Raw genomic sequence first — 25,444 nt, forward strand, 5'->3', positions numbered from 1 at the left:
TATTTGTGTAATGTTTGCATTTGATGAAATAACAAACTTGTTATTCTTGTTGCCATGACAGAGTAAATTAGTTAATTTGGCAAGTTTAAAATAGATCACTGGCGGAAACACACTTGTGTTCATTTTAATGATCTTGAATGCATCTTACTCATTGGAGTGCCCTGGTCAGGGACAAACCCGTCTAACGTCTCTGCTCCACTCAGCTTGAAGCTTGACACCCTCTGCCTGGTTATCCACCAATGAGCTCAGCATCACTGGCTGAATAGACTCATCACATCAGTTTCTATGATCACCGAATCTCTTCGAGTAAAAAAAAAAAAAAAATGGAGAACGGTCCGCGTACACTTGCATAACGTTCACATTTATTTGGTTTCAAGTCCTAACACATTCTAAACATGCTTGTAACACACAATGGATCACATTCTTCACAGGTAGTTAAACAAGAGCAGACAAGAGATTTCTGAAGAGAAACACATTTCAGCATTTCAAGTGTCTGTTCACGGCTGACGGCAGTGAGTAAATCTATTTCTTCCCTGAGATATGTCAAGATTTTTCTACTCTTTTACCTTTTCTCATCTTGCGCTCCTGTACTGCAAGGTTCCATCAATGGTGAAAGGGACCCATGCATCAGCCAATTTAAAGCTCGTGCTTCTACAGACAGGACAGCTGTGGCAGGATGTGCAGCACACGGTTATAGGAAGAGTGTTCGATTATAGGCAGCAACGAAATATTTGTTGCTGCTCTGTATTACATGCTCTTTCCATAACTGTGGACTCCGGTTCTCATCTTTCCAGGGTACTAACCGCGTTAGTGCTAGGGCTAGACACGCATGTTGGTTTGCTTGTACTGGCCTTTTATAGGAGAGATGGATGATGGTTCCTCCCAGAATGCAGCTGCGCCTGGCCTGCTAAACTTTTAAAATTATGCTTTTTTACAACCCGGATCTTGTTTTCGCAAGTATGCAAATAAGAGAGTTAGTTCAAAGGCAGAGCTGTTTTTAAGATTTTCCCTGTTGTTGGGAGTCATGCTGTTCCATATCAGTAAGTAAGGCTGGCAGCTTCTATTCAAATGCCATCCGAGTCCAACCCCAGTGATAACACTGCAGTAGTCTGTAGTCGCGTGCCACAGCGTCAGGGTCACACGAGTGAGCAAAAAGCATGTAAACACAAGGAGATGTCACTTTGACCACAATTACATTCTCTGGTTGATAATCGATCACGAGATGCATTGAATGAGTCCGATATGATGGAGTTCCACTGTTACCTTCAACCGATAAACAGCAATCAGGGAGCACAATGGATAAAAACAGCGTCATATTATGATGTGGTGAATACAGTGTACACGGCAAACAGCCAGTCACAAGACAACAAGACGTACTTCAAAAAGGTCAACACAGGAAAATAAAGCACTGGTTAACTGCAGCAAGAATGCATCATATGAATGCTTAATCAGTATGTGTCATTGACATTCTTTCACAGTTGGTATTAGATTCATGATAACAGGGCAGAAGTGAAATAAACGATGACTAGTTTAACATGAAATGAAGCAAAACAAAAGGAGGTAGAGGATTCTTGAAAGGAGTAAGAGTGTTCAGTGTGTAACATACTTTACCGCCAGATGTCAGAGAAAATACAAGCTGCTGACAGCCAGTGAGTCTGAGGTAGAGAGGATTATGAGGCAACACGTTTACTCCATTTCAGAAAAGATGAAGAAAACAGGTAAAGTGTATATAAATCTGAGAGGTCACTGAGTGAAATAAGAGACACAAAATAACAGAACATTGGTGCAATGAAACCAATAAATAAGACAAAAAAAATCATCTATTGAAAGAAAGCAACATGACAAATAAGGTAGTTTCAGCACAGAAATTGCAAATGTATAACATATCCCTTGTCTGCAAAAGAAATACAAATACAGAAAATAAGAAGAACACTTTCTTCAGCACCTGTATCAAAATACGACAGAAGGTCACAGTAAGGATGTATTTTATGTTGATGAGCAGAGGCCCGTATTGATCATCATTTGCTGCTACATTAAAAGAAAAAGAAAAAACCTTCAGATCCTCTTCCACTGTCAGATCTCAGCAGTCTGTGATGTTCAGTACATTCCTGGAGTTACTTTGAGATGAAGTGACTTTGTTGTTGGCCACCCTGAACCTCTCTCTTCTACTTCTGCTACAGTTCAAAGCATCACCAGACAGTTTGTACAAATAGGTGAGATTGTTAAACGTTGGTGCAAAATGGTCCTTGCTCTGATCATTATTTTAGAAAATCTGTGAAACTCAATTGTAGCCGTTCCTCCGCAGTGGTAAAGGATTTTAGGTTTTTTTGGTTTTTTTTTTTCTTTTAATGATACATCACATCACTCAGACTTTTGTTGCATAAAAGTACATATCCCTGAGATTATGTGGTTTTAAGGGTGAGTTCTACAAGATGTCAAACACACATTTCCTCACTTACCTGTAGTTCTGTCTGGCTGTTCGACAGTTGTGGTTTTATCTGCTTAGATTTTGAGGTCCATCCCAAAACAAGGGTTGCAGGAATATTAAAACCTGGACAAATAAAACCAAAAGCTTAACTGCTTGGTAAGTGAGAAACTATTGTATGTTCTTTGTAATTTAGCTGAATTTTCCCTTAAACCTCAGAAGCCTGTGTGATGAATGATGCATACTTTACGGAATGGAGAGAGACAATATTCTCCCCACACATGCATCTTAGCTGCTCTCAGAATCCTGGTGGAAGAAAATTAAAAATTTAATTTGGCTTTGGAACCAGAAATGGCTCCAAAGCATCACATTTGCATTGTAAAATGATTCAAATAATACATAAAAGGCTCTGAATTGTCAGTATTGTCCATATAAAATGTGGCTGACATCACCCGAATAATACTTTTTTTCCATAAAATAGGGTGGACAAGGGAATGAGTTAATAAAAATCAAGTCCAAAAAAAGTCTAGAATTCATTCAAAGCTTAGAGAAATGATAGGGGTCCCTTTCACTCACTCCACTCCCCAAAAAAAAACAATGGATACATGAAAAACAACAAAAACCGAAAACATTCACATCATAACTACTAAGGAACATGAAAATGTATAAAAATCAAAAGCTGAAAAGAGGCTAACTGAAACATTTGAAAGAAGAACACTGCATTGGACTGGTGGTGTTAAGGGCGCGCGCGCACACACACACACACACACACACACACACACACACACACACACACACACACACACACACACACACACACACACACACACACACACACACACACACACACACACACACACACGACAGAGAACGACAACATTCTGAAGATGCCACAGCCTCTCGCTCCGTCCGTCACCAAATGCCAAGAGAAAAATCCACTCTGCATGTCTCCTCATCTTCAAACTACATCCACTTTCACTGAATGAAGGGGGGGGGAATAAAGTAGAAAAAGAAAAACACTTCTACAAAGGACCTACAATGTCCTGGAACCTATGTCTAATAATACTAGAAGTACATCAGCATGGTCACTGAGGAACTCCTGAATGCAATACATAACACTCACTTTACCCTGTTTAGATTCAGGTCGGCAGGGACCTGAGAGAGGAACACACTGGGTGGGCAGTGGCTGAGGTCGAGGTCTCCGAACCTCACCGTTGTGTGCAAAAAAGAGAGTCGTTGCGAGGACTGCGTTTCAAATTGTTCGTACATCATGAAACGGCAAACACCTTGAGGAATCCAAGAAGACACTTCAAGCGGTTTGAAATGATCATCTCATACTTCAAAAATAAAGACCATTTTCTATGGTTTCTTTTAAACAATGTGCATATCTGTCACAGAGGGTACACAAACCGGAGGTAAGTCACCTAAATTCTCTATACCTAGCCTGGATTCATTGAGACATGGCCCGGATCAATCGCACTGAATCCATCCCTAAATGTAGTAATCCGCAAACTTTCTGAACATTAGCTAGTTCAGAAAAGAAATAATTGTTTGGTCAGTTAAACCAGAGGACTAGACCTGAACCTAGTCTCAAGTCCACACGTTCTAGAGTCCTTTGGATCTGGAACAGGTCACACTCAAACTGCTACTGGTCTCGGGTCTGTGCAAAATTTTGATTGGACCTGACAAGACCTGAAAACAGTGCAAGTTCCTCTAAGACTGGCATGAACTGGCCAATGAAGCGTTTGAAAGGGTCAATTGGTTATAATCTGGGGTTTTCCATTGAAGCTGGATAAGCTAACAGAAGCTAGCACTCTACAACAGCTTCCAACGAACCGCAGTGTTGAGCACCGTTTGTCGACTCAGGTTTATTTGGCTCCTGTTCAGACTTGAATCCGGTTGTGGTCAGTTCCACTTCAATATATCTTTTTGACCCATTAAAATCTCTCGCACAAGGCAATGTCTTTTTCTAGTTCTTGGTTAGTTCTAAATAAATGGAAAAATGCCAGATTTCATGCCTCACCTTAAATTAATCAGACCGTATGGTGGACCTTAAAGTTAGGCGATAGTGTGCTGAGAGCAGGCTAACACTGCATCAAGGTCCTGGCACTGAAGGCGGCAGAGCCCAAACAAACAAGCCATCTGACAAGAAGCAGAGGGAATATCAATCATCACATCTGCTCTATGCATATACGTGTGCACAAGACTGTATGCATGTTTAGCAGCATTTACAATGAAATCCAGCAACGTACTCGTCTGTCCAGAGGGTTCTCCCCTCGGACACAGATTGATTCATTTCTTATCCTGATCCTTCATTAATAAGAAACTTTTTTTGGGGGGGGGAGCTATCATCCCCCTACCCATCAATGGGTTTTTGAAAAAAGCATTGCATAACACTTTGGTCAAAAAAAACAAACACTAAAACTAAACACCAAACCTAGCTATCCTCCCCTTCCCCTGCAATAAAGCCTTACATCCCCAGTCTATGATTGTAAAAAATACCCGTAAGCTCCTTTTTTCAATGAAGATCCCACAAATCCAACAACTGTCACCTTAACCCATGGAATGTTAAATTGACAAGACCGCCTCCCATTAGCAGGATGTCTGAGAGTCCATGCCGATAAAGTAGCTGAATTTTGCTAATCACCGTTGCATTTTCAGTGCAACAAAACACTGTTTTTAAATTTTTGATTTATGCAGCTCCTTTGAACATTCCGTCTGTGATTGAGGTGCCAAAGCATCCACAGGGATTTGGTTTTATACTGGGCAACTCTTCATTTAACAGAAAGAAAAGGTACCTGAAAATAGCAACAACATTTTCCTGAGGTAGTCTCAAAACACTCGTCACATGTGTCTATCCGCCCACGTCTGAATAAAATAAACTCTTTTAAAGTCTAGCTCTAACAATAGCAACACTGACACATTGAGCAAACTGGATACACACTTGTAAACTCCAAAGACCAATGCATCTACGAGCATTTGTTTTGTACAGAAGCATGTGCACAGTGTAAATCAGCATACATTCAGCTCTGTCGTGTAATAAATATATAAAGAAAAAAGTTACAAAAAACAAACTAGCTGCTTGTCACATTCACAAGAGGGGAGACCAGTCCCTCGACTCGGGGGGTCGGGGCGGGGGTCTAGTTTCCGGAGGAGGTGGTCACGCATGGTGACGGGCCGGTCCTGTAGCTGGTCAGGCTGGATTTGCAGGAGTGCAAGACTGCTTTGAACAAGAGGGGGAGCTGCTCCAGAGGGACATTCACCAGCTTCCCTGCAAACAAGTTAGGGTTAGCTTAACTTGGACTCAGGGTTAGCTTAGCCTCTCTAAAATACATTTACACATGAACTCCCTTAGTATTAATGCAGTGATTCATATCATACTCGTTTTAACAGAAATGCTGTTTTCATTCACTAATTACTTACAATTGGGGGGTTTTCAGCTCAATGTGAAACTCAATCCTGCAGATATGTAAAATCAAAAGCCAATCAGCACAGGGGGGGACCATGCCCTTTGAGCTGTTGGAAGGTTTTCAGTGGAAGTGTTGAGTTTCATAGACAGTAACTTAACAACAAACCCCCCAAAAAAAGGAATTCGAGGAATTGAAATGAAGTGAGCATGTCCTTTAAAGCAGCAAACTCAGAGTGGTGAATGTGAATCAAGAACCCAGGAAGAGCACCAGGCTTTGAAGCACATTTTACATAATGTCCAAACGTTGGAATTAGAACTTCCGGGTCCGTCACGGGAAGCCATGGGGCCCATAAAAACTTTCCCCCCATAGACTTCCATAGGGAAGGAGACGTCTGTTCATTTGCATTGTATTTTTTATGTAATTCTGCAATTGTATCCAGTTCTCTTTATACATCCAGGTATGACTCTTATACTGAATTGATCCTGATCACAGGTAAACATGGTGAAAGTCTAGCGCTTGCATTAACAGCAAACAGCAGCAAATTAAATGGGAAAATAAATGGTCTCATTAATTAATGGACACAAATTATAAACAAGCTGCAGTAGGTTTTTTTCATTGGTTATTGGCTGAGCGATGGAGCAATATAGCCATCATTATTTGGCGATGTAACACTGGACAAAAGCCACTAAAAATGGAAGTAGTTGAAGAGGCATGACATAGGATGGATAAAATGCATAGGCCCAATTTCATTTATGTACCTGTATGTATATGAGGGTTGCACCAACAAGGATTAATTTTTTAAACCAGATTGAATCACGGTTTAGCTGTAAATTATGTTGAACCAAGCTTTTAAAACTATCTTAAAGATTGCATTTAAATCTCTTTAAACTTTAGTTTAGTTGTTACTCTAAACTTACATTAAATTTGATTCCATTGCACCAAACTTTAAACTGTTATTTAAAATGTGACCCAGTATTAACCCAGTTTTGCTAAACTATGATTAGAACTAATCCTGGATTAGATGAATCCTTGTTAAACCATAGAATTCTTAGTATTCAAACAAGAATACATTTCTTAAGTTAGCAGCATCATTACGCCATGAACTACAGACCATTGTACTGTACAGAACTTCCAGATCTTACCTGCGATGCAGCGGATCTCCGGGAGACACATCATGATTTCAGGGAAGCGTTTGGGCTGGTGCGGGTACTTGTACTCAGTGTAGTCCTGACACACATACCAGTAGCGCTTGTTGAGCTGCTCCAGCTGGGAGGTGTTGGACAATCCTCGGATATCTGCAGAAATACAAATGAAAGTAGAGAGACGTGAGGGGAATACGAGAGGGCTAAGAAAGGCTTTAGCTCAGTAATAGCAGAGCTGGAGTTGTTACCTTGGTTGAGGAAGTTGATGGCTTTCATGCAGGCATACTCCTCATTACTGATCTTCAACTGGTGGAACTTGCGAAACAGATATATCAACCGCTCCATAACCTCCATACCATCCTCGCTGAAGCTGAGGAATCAGACACAGACTTGTCAATAATACTGGAAAGATGATGTGGTGAAAACCATATACAATAATGTCTTCAGAGGGTTAGGGTTTATACCATTTGAAGCTTTTGTCCAAACAAAGCAGAGTTTTAGTAGGTTTACTGTCCACATGTTTACATCAAAATCCACTGTCAAAAAAAGAAAAAAAACCTCCAGCCCCATTATCTTAAGCTTCTACGCTTCAATGAACACAGCTAACATTCAGGAGGGAATACGTCACATCTACAAAGTGCTTAACAAAACGTCTTGCTAATCCCACAGCCCTCTCAAGGAGTTAGAAAGATTCACACATTTTAATTACACTTATCAAAGCTCAATTCCCTTTCTCTCTGGCTCTCACGGTTCCAATCTCTCTCGCAAACTTCAGCGCAGTCACCGTAAATCAGATATTCTCTCCTAAACTACAGGCAAATTGACCGAAGCAGCAGAACGGCACCGTATATTAGCAGAATGTGTGTCATGAGGTCAGATAATTCCCGTCTGATTTACACAGATCCAAACCCCCACACATCCTTTTCTACAAAGCGTGGGACATGCATGTATTTCACATGCCAGACGGTGCTAGCCACAGCTCTGTCCTGAGGAGTCCTCCTGTTCACGGACCACTTCACTGGCCCTCATCCAACAACAATACTTTCCCTGCTGTTGTGAGGAAAACTATCAAACTCACAAAGTGGAACGTCTCGTATTTCTAGAGGATTGTTGTTGCACTGAGGAACCTTTAATTCCTGATATCAACTGTTTTTCTTAGTGAAATATTGAGTTGGCGAGGCTCCCCGAGGCAAATCTTGCGTTTAATATCTTGTGGATGTTAAAGGTACAAAAAAAGTGATAGGAGGCACTATGAGATACTACCAACACATGAATGAGGGTCCCTTCTTCACTCATTCTTCCAAAATGCAGATGTCAGACATAACTATGTGGCTAGCTACCACATTATTGTGCTAATGTATTGTGGATTATGTTAGTCTGCTCACAACCATCTGGTTTAAAGCAGTATTCACTTTTTCCTGATCAGACTTGCGTTTTTCCTTTCTATGCACCTTGTTTTTTTTTTATTATTTTAAAAGAGCAACATTAGCATTAGTGTGGGTTTAAGCTCTCCAGATTTCACCTGAAACATTTGCTTAATACACAAATTTACAACATTGTTTTGTTTTATGTATGCATTACATTAGGTTCTCAACATCACCCTGTTTCTCTTGGTCTATTATTGTGTAGTTTATCTCAGTTTCTATCACTGTTGCATCTTGGGGCATAAAACCAAACGATGATCTGATGGTGCTTAAACGCTCCATTGAGCTGAGGGGAACTACAAAGATTTTCTGTGGGTTTCTAAGTACAAGCGACTGATCAGTGCAGCTTTAAGTATTAAAGGCACCTCCAGTAAAGTCATACTGTACCTGTGTTCTTTGTTTGATGATTACAAACTAAATGTCGAGGGTTACTTCTCACAATGAACTTGGGCAATAAAACAACAACAACTCTACTTCCAAACAAACTCTCTGACCCCCCAAAACTTTGCCACTCACCCCTGCAGCTCGTCGTCAGACGGGGTGTACTTGGCGGTGACATCAGCCAGGTCTCCGAAAATCTGGGCACTGTAGATGGTGAGGCAGGAGAGGAGGATGAGCTCCTGCCAGGTGGAGCTCAGCAGGCAGGTGTAGTCCTCTATGGAGAGTTCACAGAAGAACGGCAGCTTCTTGATCCACGAGATCTGGCGGAAGAGCAGCTCATCTGCCAGACGACACAGCAGGGCAAACAGTTCCACCTGTGTCACTTTGTACCTGGGGCACACAAAGAGTTAAGGTAAGAAGTGATATACGAGCAGAATATTGGCGCGTCGCGTAAAACCACATGTGGTGTGTTCACTCTGGCTCACCTCTAACATGATGCAATTTCACTGAGTACGTATTCAATGTTGAAGTCACCATGCCCACATTGTTAGTTCCCCACACTAATACTTAAGGCTTGATAGAATAGCTGCCAATCGGTCAGATAAGGGTAAAACAAACTGTGACATGATCTCTTGTCATGAGTTCTGTAAGTATTATGAATGTAGGTCCTATTACAGAGGAGCAATAGAAATCATCCTGACTGGAAACATCACAAACTGTTGTGGGATGTGCACGGTCCAGGACAGGAGGCTCTACAGAGGGTGATTACAACCGCCCACAACATCATTGGTACCATCTACTGAGCATCAGTGATAATGGTGACAAGAGGAGCCTGAGAAGAGCACAAGGGATAATAAAAGACAAAACCCACCCAACCTGTTCACCTGCTGCTGTCTGGAAAGAGATGCGAAAGAATCAGCTGCTGAACCACCAGACTTCAGAGCAGTTTCTTTCCTCTGGCTGAGACTCAGTGACTTAATTCATCCTCCACCCTAAAGTTCCCTTATGTAGCAAAATGGGACTACAACTGCATTTTATTGAGCAACCCTGTTTTGTACGAGGGCAATAAGTTAACTTTAAACCCAATGAAAGGACAGCCCAAACAGAGATGGGCAGTATTTCTATTACTTGTATTTGAAATACACATTTCAATTACTTTTGCGCATTTTGTAATAAAATACTTTAGAGTGGAGTCATTTTGTAATTGAAATACTCAAAATACTTTCTCCACGAATCAAAAAACAGTTTACGAGTTCAGTCTTCAGATCTTCAAGTTCAACAGATTGTGTAACAGATGTCAACTAGCTTGATGTATGATTTATGTCTGGATTTGGCTACATAGCCTAATGTATATACATGGTGATGGTTATAATATCAAGCTAACGATCAATGCTAACATGCTAATGCATGCTGTCTAGGCTAGTGCATAGCCAGTGTTTAGCAAGTTAGCTTATCAGTGGAGTAGCTAGCTATAGGAAGAGGGAGATTGGGAGCTTGTATGTTCATGATAACCTTATCAAGAGACGTCTGACCATCTAATCTTGCACTGTATTACAAGTTATGCTGTATCTTCTCAATGTGAATGTCATAATGCCATATCAATTACTGGCAGATAATATAGTTCACAGTTAGCCAGGCTATGACAGTAGATGTCCTTTTGTTAAAAAAAACCAAAATAACATTAAATATCCAATTTATTTTATTTAAAAGGCATATTATGAAAGTATTCTTAGTTTTATTATTTCATACATTCTACAGTTGGCCAGGTGGACAAAATGTCTCAGAACAGTAATTTATTTAGGCTCCTTACCTGTGTACAACTGGTTTTAATTCTATATTTTGCTTTTATAGTATACATAGGCCTAATGTGTGATGCTATTCATATGTGATGAATATTTTCTTGTTGATACAAAGCCAAAGTTTATGGGCTGTTAAGTCCCATTAACAAATATATATATACATACATAATCAATCAAGTTGTTGTCTTTTAATAGCTTTGCTTAGTTGACATGCTGTGACTGTTCTTCCTTTTTGTGGGGTTCACCAGAGCTTTGTGTACTCTCATATAGATAGATAGATAGATAGATAGATAGATAGATAGATAGATAGAGAGAGAGAGAGAGAGAGAGAGAGAGAGAGAGAGAGAGAGAGAGAGAGAGAGAGAGAGAGAGAGAGAGAGAGAGAGAGAGAGAGAGAGAGAGAGAGAGAGAGATGCAAAATTGTGAGAAAACAGAAAATCCAGAAAAAAGTATTTCCTATATTTTAAATACAAAATACATGTATTGTATTTTGTTACATTTTCTGGCACCAGTATTTTTTAATACATTTATTTGAGGGGTATTTTGTATCAAAATACATTTTGATGTATTTTTGCCCATCTCTGAGCCCAAAGCTTCCTATCAGCATATACTGTATTTACTGGGGAGGTGCACTGTTATACAGAATATGCAGTATCTAGTGTATGTATTGACTCACCCGTCTTCTATAAGCATAGGGGTTGCCAGGGGGGCCAGGTCTTCAGCAGCCACCAGCTGCAGCACCAGTGGGTGGGACTGTGGGTAGAGGTTGCGGGGCTGGGGGGCCAGCAGGCCAGACTGGGCGGCATAGCTGAACAGGTGAGGCAGGATCTGGTAGTGTGTGGACATGGAGGTGTTGATGTACTGGTCCCTGAGGGCCGCCGTGTAGCCATTCATTTCCACAGAGCGACTGGAAGAACACAGAGGTCAACGGTCACACAAAGTAGGCCATATAGGGGCCATTTTTATATACTTAATACTTTTTATAGTAAAATGATATGATAATCTGACATCTTGGGACACTTGTTTACCATCTTACCCAGAGTCAGATAAGAAGATTGATACCTTTCATATCCGTGTGTCCAGTGCAAAGCAAGTAGTTTCCCTCTGCTTCCAGTGTTTGTGCTAAGCTACGCTAAACACATCGTAGACCTACTAAACTCTGTAGTGGACATAGCCTATAGACTATTCCTTTACATGTCCTAACCTTTAACGTTTTGTTGGAGCTCTACTCTATTTACCATTAACAAGATTGTTTAGTCTAAACTTTGTGGTTGATTTTGGACCTGCATACCAAAGCCCACGCTGCTCAGGCATCCTGTTATTGCTCAAATTTTATTTGATAAAACAGGAATTCCTCTGAATAGCTATCAGGCTGTAGTGATAATGAGACTAAAATAAATAGTCATGCGAGTAGCTAGACAATATTTGTCCTTGATGAATGCAGATAGACAATGCGCTTGTCTCCATAGAAGAACAGCAGATAGCGCAGCGCGTTCTTTGTGTTTGTCATCATCAGCGAGCCCGAGGAGCGGCATATTCAGGCATTCTTCTGCTGATGAATACCTTAACTAAAGTCTGGGTGAGATGGGAACGAGGTGTTAGACTGTCAGGGCCGGCTCATTATCTCAATGATGGGGCGAGTGCTGGTGCTAAGCGGCTGAGATGAACAACTCACTTGGATGACAGAGTGGAGGCGGGTGACGGCTGGTTGCCCTCCGAGGCTCCGTTGCTTGGAGAGCTGTGGTCGCTGTCACCGTTGTTGCCCCAGGTGTGCTCCGGGGCATCCTCCTTGAACTCCTGCCCCGACATGATCCGCTCGATCTCCTCCTCTGTGATCTACACACACACACACACACACACACACACACACACACACACACACACACACACACACACACACACACACACACACACACACACACACACACACACACACACACACACACACACACACACACACACACACACACGTTGGAGCTTACAGCACATCCTCATGCGTGTCTCAGTTCAATTGATTAGCATTGACTAGCACCCCACTGCTTTTCACTAAAATGTAGAGGAGCAAGGACGCAATCACACAGTAATACAGGGAGCTAAAAGTGAAATAAAGAAAGCAGGCAAACAGTTATGTGTGTGGTGTGTGTATTTAGCTGATATGCACACACCTAAAATAATAGAATCCTTGCTGGTCCGTGAAGTGAGAAAACACAGATAAAAGTCATTTTGAAAGGCATTAGCATGCCAGAAAATGTGGTGCCTTGTATCTGTGGCTGGGGTCAATTCACTTTCATTTCTATCAATTCACCACACATACTGAAACAGCAATCCATTCCCTATTAATGACAGAGAGGTCCTCCTTTCATTAGGGTTTAGAAATAAAGCAGTCTTTTAATGGAAGCGGACGTTTTCTGAATGCATTCGCGGTCAGCGAGCTAACTCTGGAACTGAGCCGTAATAATATGTATAGAGGGACTCTAAGCTGGCAGAGGGTCAGTGAATGTCACGAAAACAACATTTCTGCTATTCTGGTATTCAACATGTAGTCATTGATTTACCTGAACAGGCCCGATGCTTTTGTTCCTCCCTCCTGGCATGCCATCCTCCCTGATTGCTACATGTTCAAAAAAAGAAAGAACAGGAATCTAAACCTACATGCGGTCCATAAACACAACGTGATACAGGGTTAGTGTCAGAGCTCTACCTAGCGGCTGAAACACATCCTTTTTTTCCATGTGAGGATTTTTCTGACTGGTTCGGACATCATTTTTCCCGTTTCTGTTGGCAGGCAGAGATGTTTTTTTTCTATTTCCTGGAAGTAATTTGTTAACATCTCAGAGTTAATTAAATCTACCTGATGTGTAAGGACAAGCTTGCTGTGATCACAGCATTTGGAGATTATATCATCTAAAATGAACAAGTCAGGCTGAAGGAGCACTGAGGGGTCATTTACATGTATCATCCACTGGGAGGCAGCATTGTACTTCACTAACCTCTAGTACTCACTGAGGTAAATTAGGCCAACGAAAACCCACTGGTTAGGGTGCAGGTGGCTTCCTTAACAGCAGATAAAGTCTTTGGCATGTGACATAGTAAAGTCTGACGGGTTAGTAATAGTTTTTCAAAAACTACCATCTGGTAAAGTGTTTATTAATTGTAAAGGTGGTTAACCTAACAATTTATTTATTGTTTACAAAAACTAGATATTGCTATGGAATCCAAAGTCTTGTTTGATCAATTTCATTTTATGATTTTTTAGGCTTTATAAAAGATGCAGTAGTAAAGGGAAGGTTGGTTCATAATCTGATAAATACAGGGTGATACTGATTCAACATTGACAGAGTTCACTCTGAGCACTGCATGAAAAGCATTACTTTTCATGCACTGGTCAATTAAGAGATCTTGGTCTATTGTACTTCATGTCTTCTTTCAGACGAGTGGAAAAAAAACCTAAATGCACATTTAGGTGTTTACTTCACTAGTTTTTGCGTCTGTAGATTTCAGAAAATACAAGAAGTGATTGTCTTCATACAAGTAATTAACTGGGAAAGTTTTTATGGTGATATCTATAAGTACATGTATTTGTACCCTAGGAGAACATTTCATACAGATGGCTGAAAATATTCTTGCTGTAAATAGACGTCTCATCTTGAAAAAATATTTATATATTATGTTATTTTTCAGGGTGTAGCAATTACAGGGTCAAAATGAGAACAGAAACAATGTCCCTGTGATGCGTCCACACTTCACCTTTGCGGTTCATCCCCATTTGCAGACACTTGAGCAGGCGGCAGTACTGGCAGCGGTTGCGCTGCTTGCGCGACATCTCGCAGTTCTTGTCGCGGCTACAGCGGTACACGCGCTTGTTGCAGATGCTGCGCTTGAAGAAGCCCTTGCAGCCCTCACAGGAGATGATGCCATAGTGCAGGCCCGTGGCGCGATCTCCACAGATAAGGCAAGTGCGCTGGTCAGCCGGATCATCTGCAGAGGGACAGGAAGAAATTTGAAAAGGGGAGCATTAAGAACTATTTCCACCCACTTCTTTACACTAATTCATCCACATCGTGAAAAAAAAAAAAAGTGGGTGCAAAAACCTTGTTGGAGGGCACAAATTTTAATTGAGATCACGGGGGCGGGTGGGGCTTAAGCACTAGCCAGGCGCTGGCTAATCCGAAAGGATCCTTAAGCCCCAACTCATTTTGTGAAAGTGGAGGTGTAACAAGCAGCAGGACAGGGAGCGGAGACGTCTTGTTTTATTCAGCAGCTCTGATGAGAGGAGGCAGCAAGCTAAAAGCACACGACTGATTTGTTTACAGTCTCTCCTTTCTCTTCCTCTAAGAACAGCAGTATCACATGAAGAGGCCTCCTCCTGGGAAGACCTCTGACACCTTTACTCTGATAGAGCTTATTTAGACAATCCGTTTGTGACATACAATTCAGGGTGCTTAAATACTGAATATACTTGTTCTTAACGTAGGTGGATCATTTTCTGATCAAGTCAATCAAGTGCCTTGAAACCCACCAGGCCCAGTCGATAACAGCCTCTCTGTTCCACAGCTTCAATCATTAGCCTTCACCTTCCGTTTCCTAAACAAGCACACACTTTCTGTTGATCAGCCCAAACTGTGAAAAGTTGGTAGGACAGGAATAAATGAGGGCCGTGATTTGGAACACATGTGAGGGGATATTTAGGGGTTGGAGGTAGGAGGGAGTGGGGGCTCACGCCAAGGGAGCACCGTGTGGAACGTGATATCTGGAACAACCAACATTAAAAAGTAGTAGTAGAAATGTCTTAAATGTCATTAAGACAGCAACAAAAGAAAAGGGCTGAAGTCTTAGAAAATGATTCCAAATGACGTTTGGGAGATGGATGTTTGGTAGAACAGACGCATGTGACAGAGTGGAGAGAGGATCAAAGAGAGACGGGCCCAACTGAGGACCTCCTCCTTGAAGCTGCATTACTAATCATGAAGGTGCTCTCAAACTGTTAAGACAGAAAACTGAGAAAGCTGTAGAAAATCTTCTCTTAATCCCCCATCTACCTCCAGGCTACGTAATGCACATAATGAAACTGAGAATTATGTCGGAGCACATATTCTCTGCTTACCACAGTCTTCAGCTCTATCACTCTCACTCACTCACTCACTCACACTCACACACACACACACACACACACACACACACACACACACACACACACACACACACACACACACACACACACACACACACACACACACACACAGAATAGCCTTGCTGTGCAAAGCCTGGCTGCAGCAGGAATGTGGCCTGCTGCTGATCTGTGTCCAGGCCCGCCTGGGATGGAACATATCAGGACCAGATAACGGATTAGACTGATGCAACATGTTGATGCTTCTGATAAGATAGGTCTTTTATCAGGGTGAGAGAAGCATGTCTCTGAGGAGACACTGAGGATTTATAATGTTGGCTGTGTGAAATAGGAATCGTAAAAGAAGGAATTGCTTAAAATCAGTGCTAATGGCAGCTTTACAAAGTATCTGTTGGAAACAGCCATCCCAGTAAAGTGACGCGTTTTTCTAATGATAATATCAGCTAGTAGGATTTATTTTTCATTTCTGTTGGTCGATGAAGAGCTACATCTGGCCATAGCTGTGTCACTGGATGGGTGGGGGAAGATTTGTGGTGCAGGGTTCATTTAACAATGAGAAGGTTCTCAAGGTAGATACGACATAGTACATGCAGACCGCTACAGATTCTGATTCTTCAGTTCATTTCTGAATTATTTTTTTATTTAACTTTAGCTTACTTTATCAGTAGCATTTCACGCCCAGATCAGTGGCCCAACCGTCAGCGGTCAAGTTGCATTGTGGTTTATGTAGGAGCCATGCATGTTTTAACAAAGAAAATAAATCGTATGATTGTGATTACTGGATCACTTTGCCTCTTAAGGCCTTTAAAACCTTTTCAAATAAAACAAGGAGAACTGGTCACAACAAGTGAACTTATGTGATGACATGGGGGGCTCAAGTAGACATGGCTGAAGGCTCAGAAGCCACCAATGTTCAGTGTCAGGGAGGTCCGAAATGGCTCTACTCTCCCTATGGAGGCTTCATTTAGAACAGACATTACCTCCTCGTTACTTCAGATCAGCAAGCAAACTCTTACAATATAGCTTGTAAACTGCCAGATTTTTCCTTGCATAGGAACTAGAATTATTTAAAATTTGAGCAATTTCTTCTCACAGAGCAGCTTTTAGTTTTTGTGTTTGAGCGGCAGGTAAAATCCTCCTGCAGGACCAGGGTGTCAGTCGACGGAAAAATGGAAAGTGAAGCTGTGGTCATGACGTGTGCGTTCATAGAGAGAATGAAGTAGACACAAGAGGTCTGAGGCTGCTGTCCAGCAGGTTAATGCTGCCTGCTGAGCCCGGAGATTAACCTGGACGTCTGCTTAATGTAAGACTCTTGTGTAATGCAACAAACTGCTCCACACTCACAGGCCGGACCTTTGCCCTGCTATGGGATTCTGTGGCTGGGAAGTCAATAGTGGAGGCAGACAAGCAGGTTTCCTGGCTCAGTGTGTAGAGCAAGGCTGTACATAGAGGGGCTAACTGACTCCAGCCATTCAGTGTAAGGTCATTAGTACTATTTCTATTTAATGCTGCTTATCAAACAGTCAATAAAAGACGTTAAAGCTTCAATGAAGGCATTGTATGTTTGTTAGATTGTGGAGCTGCTTGGATTCATTTGTTGAATATATTATCAGTAGATTTATCATTAACCTAAACAATGTTTAACTACAGTGAAAAATGCTTGGTAGAGTTTTCTTTGATAAAATACTGACTTTCACAGTCAGCTGTGCTTCCTGTTATACGTCACTGGAGTCACTTCACTGAGAGCAGCATGCAGTCAACTCACCCTTGAGAAACCTATGGCCGATGTCACAGATACTACATCCATGTTTGTCCATCCAAGTGTGATTGTGTTACAGAGTGCGTCTGTTGAACCCGTTGAAGTGTGTAGATGAAGCAGCTGAGATGATACCGTTCACCTCACAGCACATGAAGAAACCCGATATCCTGCCTGTGGTCAATGGTTGACCCAGTCATCTGATTAAAAAGGCACAATGTTTTGACAATAAACAGGCCAAAGTTACATCATCTTGAATATTCAAATGAGCAGGATTAGAGTTTTTGTGTGTATGTGATTTAAAGAGCCAGCTCATCAGAGGCACGTGACTGAGCTAAGAGCTAAGCCTCCCAGAGAGAGGGGGTTTCATAGTGGACTACAGGTTTCATGTACTAAAGGTAATTAGAAGGAGGTGGGGGTGTTCATGGCATAAAGCCTCTCCCAGATCATCAATGGTGAATTGAAGACTTCTAAAGCCCAAAGACAGATTACCATTTAAATAGTGTGAGGTTTAAATTTGCTGCCTGCAGAAGACTGCAGGGCAGCCATAGTGTACAGAGACAATGGGGCGTCACACAGTGAGCCCATCCTGGGATTAGACTTTAACCATTTTGGTAGGATTAACTCTATACAGCACAGAGGTTACGTACTCAGAGAGGAAGCTCCACCAGTCAGAGACATATCTCATAGCACACAGTGTGACCTAAACTAAACGCTAAGATAAGTAACATTCTATCGTTACAAAAGTAATGATACAATATATAATTAGAGCTACAACACATGATTTTTTATTAGCAAGTACTCTGCAGATTATTTTCTTGTCAGAAATGGTGGGAGATGGCCATCATACTTTTCTATTAACAAGAAATAATGAAATGATCAGAACAGTGACTGTATAATCGATAAATCTACAGTATCTTAATCAAAAGAGTTCATCCACAAAGGGGCACAAGATCACAAACAATATGTGGATTCATAGTCATAGAAAAATAATTCATGTTGTGTTTATAAAATCTTAAAGTGTGTTTTTTTTCCCCTACATTAAAAAGGTTTATGGAAAACTTTAAAACCCTGCTGGATCATCTCAAACATGCTTCGTCTCAAACATGAAAACAAGAATGCTTTTCTTGTCAGACATTTATAATCTTACTTTCCATTAGAAATGAGCATGTTGGATCACTTTTTACTTTTGAAAATCTTTTTATGCCTTTAAAAAGAGGGTTGTCCTCCAAACAATAAAACAAATGGACTATTTTTAATGATTAATTTGGCCTTTTTGATTAACTGTTGGACAGCCTTGTAGGTCGGCAGAAACTGTACAGTTAAGGTTTCAGGTGTAGACGCTGCTGTGCACCTGGATCATTTCTACAGCAGAAAATGACCAAGAAGATAAAAGCGTACGCTGTTGATACACCGTTTATTGCCGTATATTGCTGGCGGAAGTTCGACAGGTGGGCTAGGGCTGGGTATTGTTTTAACATTTTTGATACCGATCCCAATATGATACCTTAAATATGAGTACTTATGCGAGTTCAGTACAGTTATAACAATAACTCTGAAACCTGTAGACCAGCTATGTTCTATTAATGACTACAGCTCATTTCTCTACTATATGTTAAATTGTTCATTATGTAAATATTCAATTCCCTAACAATGACAGTTTAATATGCAAACAGTCCGTCTTAGTTGCGTATTAATTAGCAAGACGTATTAGTTATGTTAAATAGCCTCCTTAAACACTTCTATTACCTACCACACATCCAAATCCTGTTGTCAGATTTAACACTTATAAACTTTCTATAGTTATCAGTCACTTTTCAGAATCCACATGTACCACTCATCGGAATAAATTGGATCCATGGCACAGCATTACTTAAAGGCAGGGTTGGTAATGTCAAAAAACTAACAAGAGTATGCTAGAAAAATTATCCACCCTAACACCAGCCCAGTGTCAACAACTCCTTTCCAATCAAAGTAGCTAGCAGCACTAGCTCCAAAAGTTGCTGAATCGATCAAGAAAGTTGCCAAGTCGGCATCACTGACGGTCTGTCCCTTGGCTACTGTTAGTACTCACAGCTGTTAAGGTGGCAGCTTGTGGAAGATTCTGGTTACGACCAATGAGAGCACGGGCAGAACACGAGCCGGTAGCTCGTCCAATCATTACACCCGGACCGAATTAAATGATTACAGTCCTGCGACAGCCACAGATACCTTATTTCTTTGTCGTAACATTTGATTAATTGATTGCTGTCAAAATGTAATGAGAATTTCAATCGAAATATAAAAAAATGTTTTACATTTACATGTTTGCACCTATTTGAAAACGGTACCGCCAATGTTATCCTTACTTCACATGTCTATCCTCTGCTACGTGCGTGCGTGCGTGCAGAAGCACTCTGTGAAACACAAGATCAGAGGATATTTTTGATTACGTAAAATGTTAGCAGTGGTCCGTTAATAGATCAGATAGAAACATTTCAGACGTTCCTTGCAGATGAAGGTAGGTTTCATTCACTGCTTCTAAGGCAAAAGCACAATTACTATAAAGCAGTTACAAATATATTACTATAGAGGTTGGGGTGTGCCCTGTATTCATTTTCAGGAGTATTCTATGCGATAGCTCTGAATGAACCGTCTAAATAATTTGGTTTTCAGCTGCTAAGCTTCAGAGAGACACCTCCATGAAGCCTGAGAAAAAAGACCCAATCAACTTCTCACCATCCTCACACAGCAAAAGAGCACTTTCAGCAGAAAACCCTGCCCCTGTTTAAATAGTGATCCCCTCTGCACATGTTACTGTAAGTAGAACTTAGCATGAGGTCATGTAAAGGACCCTGGCGTCATAAAACATGAGGAAGATCAAATAAATTACAGTCACATCCTCAGCCAGCCATTTGTCAGCTCATTCAGGGAACACAAAACCATATATTCCACTGGCCACCCTACGTGAAATGCCTTACTTCCTTCATTGTGGAAAAACACAATGGCTATTAGTTGCCTTCACTCAGGCTTATTTGCCAAATCTATCACCCTGTCTTTCAAGTGCATGGCCACCATATAAACTGGCTGATTCACACCTTCACACACTTGATCTCAGATCGTCACGTCCTATGACTCCTCCTCCTCCTGCCTGTAGATGACAATTAAATATTCATGGCATTTACTGAAGGATTTCACTTGGTAAAGCTTCCGTCTGCAGCGTGTTTGACCCGGAGTCTGTGGCAGTCTGGTAACGATAACATGTTACCAGACTGCAACTTGTAGCCTAACCCTTCAGAGGTATAAAACATGAAGAAAGGAAAAAAATGCCTTCAAAAATAAAAGCATGCAATAAAAATAGTATTTAAGAGCTGAAATTTAAAACCGACATGTAATTTCTTTACACGGTCAGTTCACCCAAAGCACTAAAAGACATCTCACTCACCCCATCAGTAAATCAAACTTTATCAATATCAATTATTTATTTGTGGAGTTTGCAAGACAGGGGCAATTACCATGCAAGAAAGGTCTAATAAAGGATGCATATATTAGTTGCATTATGGGAAGTTGTGACCATTGGATGGAAGATTGGAGCATTCTGTAATTTTGGTTTAATCTTTCTCATTTACAAGATAGTAAAGCAGTGATTCATCTTGAACTCCACCCTCTGTTGCTCTCTCTAAGCTTTGGTTCAGAAACCCTGATGCTCTCTATCACCCCTCCACACACACGCTCATCCACCCCCTAAGGCCCATTAAAGGCTGCATTGTTTCCCAGGGGTCAGCCTGGGTTTCATTCCTAACTTTAACGCAAACCAGGAAATGCAGGTCCAGCATTTTAAGCCCGTCAATGACAAAGACAAACTGCGCTTTTGTTTCCCCACTGCTCCCAATATGTACCAACACTGGAACCCAGCGGATACAAGTGAGATGTGCATCACTTGCCATGTGGAAGGAATAGTCTTTATTTCACACAGAAAAACAGGGGTTGAATGTTCGAGAGCAGCATGATTTTCTTTAGGCTGAAATCAGTCTTGTGCTGTCCCAAGACTTTGTCATGCTCTCCTGTGGGAAACGGTGGGCCCAGGGTCCACCATCTTTTTGACCCCACGTGAGCTGCGTCATGCTGAGAACAGAGATGTGTCGTGGCAAAATCTCCTTATTGTCCACACCCTGCACACACAAAGGCTGATGTATAGTGTAAAGCAGCCTTTTGAGTGGCTGACAGAGCAACAAGGCCTGCTGCTGAAGGGGTTCTCTCTTCAGGTTTTGTCTCAGGCTTTCCATCACAATCATGCCCAGCTGAGACAGGGAGCGGGGGTGGGAGGAATCTGCTGTACTTTTCCGCTGCCGGCAGCCTCCCTCCCTCCTCTTTCTCTCTCCCCCAACCTTTCTTCTTCTACGCTTCCCCTCCTCATACCTCTTCTTCTCATCCGGTCTAACTTATCTCTTCTACCTGCGGGTGGAGGAGGGGAGCACCCCCCTCCTCCCGGAGTATGACTGGTATATACATGGACACCACACATCTAACACATTCACAAATGGTTACAGGCATCTTAAGACCCTCCATGACTCAGACCCAGCATTCCTGGCAGGCCACACTGTGATGCTAATCTTTAAAGTTACGTGCATGGGGTTGCAGATTGGGCTCATCCATGAGACAATGGCGACCTGTTGACATTGCCGTCTTGATAATATACACCCACGCTTGGAGGCTAAATCATTAGCATTGAGTCATACAACACCAAAGATAGGCTACATGTTAATGTTATGCTAATATGAGCCACATCTGATTTGCTAGATAATGTAGGAAGGCCTCAACCGTGTGAGTCTGGCTCACTGTCTCAGCTTTATTTGCATATGAAAAGATTATTTACACAGACCATATTATTAATAGGCCTTAGCATCTCTTACTAATGTTAATACAATAATCAGCCTTCACGACCAATACCAATACCTTTTTTTGTAACTCACTTTGAGTATTATATGTTCTTTTTTAAGACCCTTTTTCATTTAACAAAAGAAGCTTTAAGTTAAAATCTCAAAGATCTCCCCATTGTCTTTGGCGACACCGATGGCAATAAGCATGTTGCATGTGTTTTCCTGTGCCGCCTTTCAGGGGAATGTCGCCACATACACTGACTTGGTAATGTTGCCAATGCCAGGGCTTTCAGCAGCAGGCTATAGGGTCAATCACCAGTCTGTTAAGCAGACTAATATATTTTCTTAAGTGAATCACAATAGGTTTTGACCAAAATAACAGCTTTTTAAATTCTTCGTCTTTTTCTCTAGAGAAAAGGGTTACCAAATCTACCGAAAAACAGGAAATTAGCATTAAAACATTTTAGTACAAATTGTTTTTGTCATTTGACAACGTATTTACTCAATAGCAGCAACTAAACTTCATCACGAGCTAGTGAACAGTTCTCTCAGAAAACAGATTGAAATTTAGTTTGGTGCGTTGAACCAGATAATCATGAAAGAATAAAAGATTGTTCACCTCAGTTAGAGTTCTACTTTTAATTAGTTTCTTAAGTTCCTCTTGTTTATATTGTGCTGTAACATTTTGTGTAATATGTGTTCTTTTTTATACTAACAAAGAAGGAGATATCACTGTTGAAATGATAGCTGCTTTAAAAGATAGCAGAAACAGTTTTTGGCCCCAAGCTTCGTTTTAAAGTTGGTTCAGCAGAAGCAGATATGAACCATGTGGTGAGTTTTACAGCCCAGACTTTGTGATACACACTCATATAAAAGTGCTTTTATTGAATGCATAGTCCTCCCTTCATTAATGGTAGGGGGACTTCCCAGAGGCCTCAGGGCCAGCAGGATAAACTCCCACTGATATTTCCCATGCAGGACCGACCAAAGTACTGAAACATGTCCAACATTTAAAATGTGGAGCTTGTTGTGCTCAAGCAGACCATCCAAGACAGACCTGTCTTCCCTTGAATAAATAAGCAAGAAGAAAGAAACATTTGCGATATGTGTGAGTGTGTTTGTGTGCTGGGGGGGAGGGTGAAGGGCTAACACACCCTTAAAAGACAAAGATCTGCAACATGATGGACTTCTGTGTGGCGTTTGGTTTGACAAGGCTTTGGCTGGGGAGATGGATACGTTTCAGTGAAATTAGGAAAACGGAGCATGCGTGGCTGGAATGAGTAGCCTGTGTCATTGGCTATTTATAGGCAAGCATTACAGAGTCACAGGAGTCCCTGACCTCCCCCACTGTTACTATTGATCTTCACACAGCTTCTGTACCCTGCACATACAGCATATAAACAACCTCTTTTCTCTGCGTTACTAAGCCCTTTCCAAAACGCAGAACAATTTTCAAAACAAAGGCTTCCTGCAAAATGAAGGGGATGTAGTGTTATAGCAGTACAAGTGTGGAGTTTACCCTCCTTCAGCTGGAGCACAACCAACATGGCTGCTAGCTGAGGGATTAACATGAGGGGGAGGGGTCCAATACAGTAACACGGTTCCTCCACATGCTACACTGAAGTCCGTGACTGAAAATATCAAATGAAGTGCTACCAGAAATTCTTTCATCGTCTTTAAACTCCCTGAGCAGTGATTTTAAGGGGAACTGTAAAATAAAAAACAACCACGAGATTAGCGCATTTTAAAAAGGACTGTAGCAGTGATTAGCAGTCCTAGACACTTTGCTTTGCCATGTGGACTATACACATTCTAAATTACTGCAATACAGTGAGAGGAAGGGGGGGTTGGTTTGGTGGGGGCCTGGGCTGGGATATAGCGTGAAAACTGGAAGGAAGGTTATTCTATTCTAGCACTTAAGATAATTCACGTTAACCGCAGAATGAAGCTACAAAAGAATTATGAGCTGAAAGAGATTTGGGGAGAGCCTCATCACAAAAGTTCAAGGAAAGATCGCCCACTTAGCAGGCACACAGCCGAAAAAGGGATCTTTGTGTGAAACAACATCATGGCTCAAAAGAGCATGAAAGTAAAAAATAATAATAAAGAAATCAAAGAAAGAAAGAAGCAAAGAAAGGGGCAAAACTAGCAAAATGTGAAGGTACTCCGAGTTTTAGGCTAGTGATCTCCCATCACATCAACACAGGCACATACCAAAGATCAATACATATGGAGGCGTACTGTGCAAATCGCCACCGCACTGACATACGTCACAGCACACACATAAACAAAGCACTTGAAGGCAGCGTTGCTGTGAAAAGCTAGAATGTCTCTCAGCTCATTATCCTGGCCTGAGAATCATTAACTCCTCTCAGCATAAAGGATTAAACCTATCAAATAGAGCCCAAATCTAAAAGCAATGTCACATCTGTTTGTCCACACTGCACAGAGGATCTTGAAAGCAGCATATTTTTTTGAATAACTATTGTATTCATTGATAGTAATTCCAAGACATATCAATCTTAAAAACCATACTGCAGAAATTGGTTGAATGGCAATCTGTGTTTGACTGTTAGCAACATAATCTAAAATATAGAAAAAGAAAGGCCTCCTCAATCTAATCAAAAGGTATACAAAAGAAAATATTACGTTACCAGAAGACATTCTCTGAATAATCACAAACCGTCCTCTTCTTCCATTCACACACAGCCTGATTATGATGAATTAAGTATGGCCTCCCTTACCTTCCCATGTATCCATTTCATGCTTCTCCCAGTCTGCCTGGACCCCATTCAAGCAAGGACTTGGCTAAAATAAAAGCCTCATGACTCTTTTCTTTCTCTGTTCTTTCTCCCAGCACCCTCTTTCCTCGACAGCCTGTCCCTCTCTGACCACAGCCAGAGCCCAGCAACGCCACTGGTCACTTTACTGCCTGGTCACATGACCACAGAGTTCAAGCCCTGGGGTCACGGCTTGGCTTGAGGTCCAATGACAGCTAGGGGTTATCTGAGTGGAACTGATAGTCCTATTTTCGCTGCCGTTCAACAATACTATTCCCCTCCCAACCCTCACCCGAATTAGCCTTCCCTCCCCATAACCATGCCTCTGGCACTTCTGAGG

General features: G+C 41.5%; 1 protein-coding gene across 1 annotated transcript; it reads right to left on the minus strand.

Moving 5' to 3' along the window:
* Window positions 1-340: 340 nt before the first annotated feature.
* Window positions 341-25,216, minus strand: nr6a1a (nuclear receptor subfamily 6, group A, member 1a). Its single transcript, XM_068734288.1, has 9 exons — window positions 25,069-25,216; window positions 14,329-14,559; window positions 13,137-13,192; window positions 12,257-12,417; window positions 11,258-11,488; window positions 8,918-9,172; window positions 7,226-7,347; window positions 6,978-7,130; window positions 341-5,696 (listed from the first exon to the last, which is right to left on the minus strand). The coding sequence occupies exons 1-9, from the start codon at window positions 25,082-25,084 to the stop codon at window positions 5,566-5,568; spliced, it is 1,356 nt and encodes a 451-aa protein (XP_068590389.1). The 5' UTR covers window positions 25,085-25,216; the 3' UTR covers window positions 341-5,565.
* Window positions 25,217-25,444: the final 228 nt, after the last annotated feature.

This window comes from Cebidichthys violaceus, unplaced genomic scaffold (assembly GCF_023349555.1).
Source record: "Cebidichthys violaceus isolate CVI_PGR_0920_01 unplaced genomic scaffold, fCebVio1.0.p SCAF_62, whole genome shotgun sequence".
In the NCBI taxonomy this organism is placed as follows: Eukaryota; Metazoa; Chordata; class Actinopteri; order Perciformes; family Stichaeidae; genus Cebidichthys; species Cebidichthys violaceus.

Coding starts and splice junctions, on each gene's coding strand:
- nr6a1a (XM_068734288.1), bottom strand. Junction 12,418..13,136: donor AAAGCATCGGGCCTGTTCAG/GTAAATCAATGA, acceptor GTGTGTGTGTAG/ATCACAGAGGAGGAGATCGA. Junction 7,348..8,917: donor TCTGACGACGAGCTGCAGGG/GTGAGTGGCAAA, acceptor CTGATTCCTCAG/CTTCAGCGAGGATGGTATGG.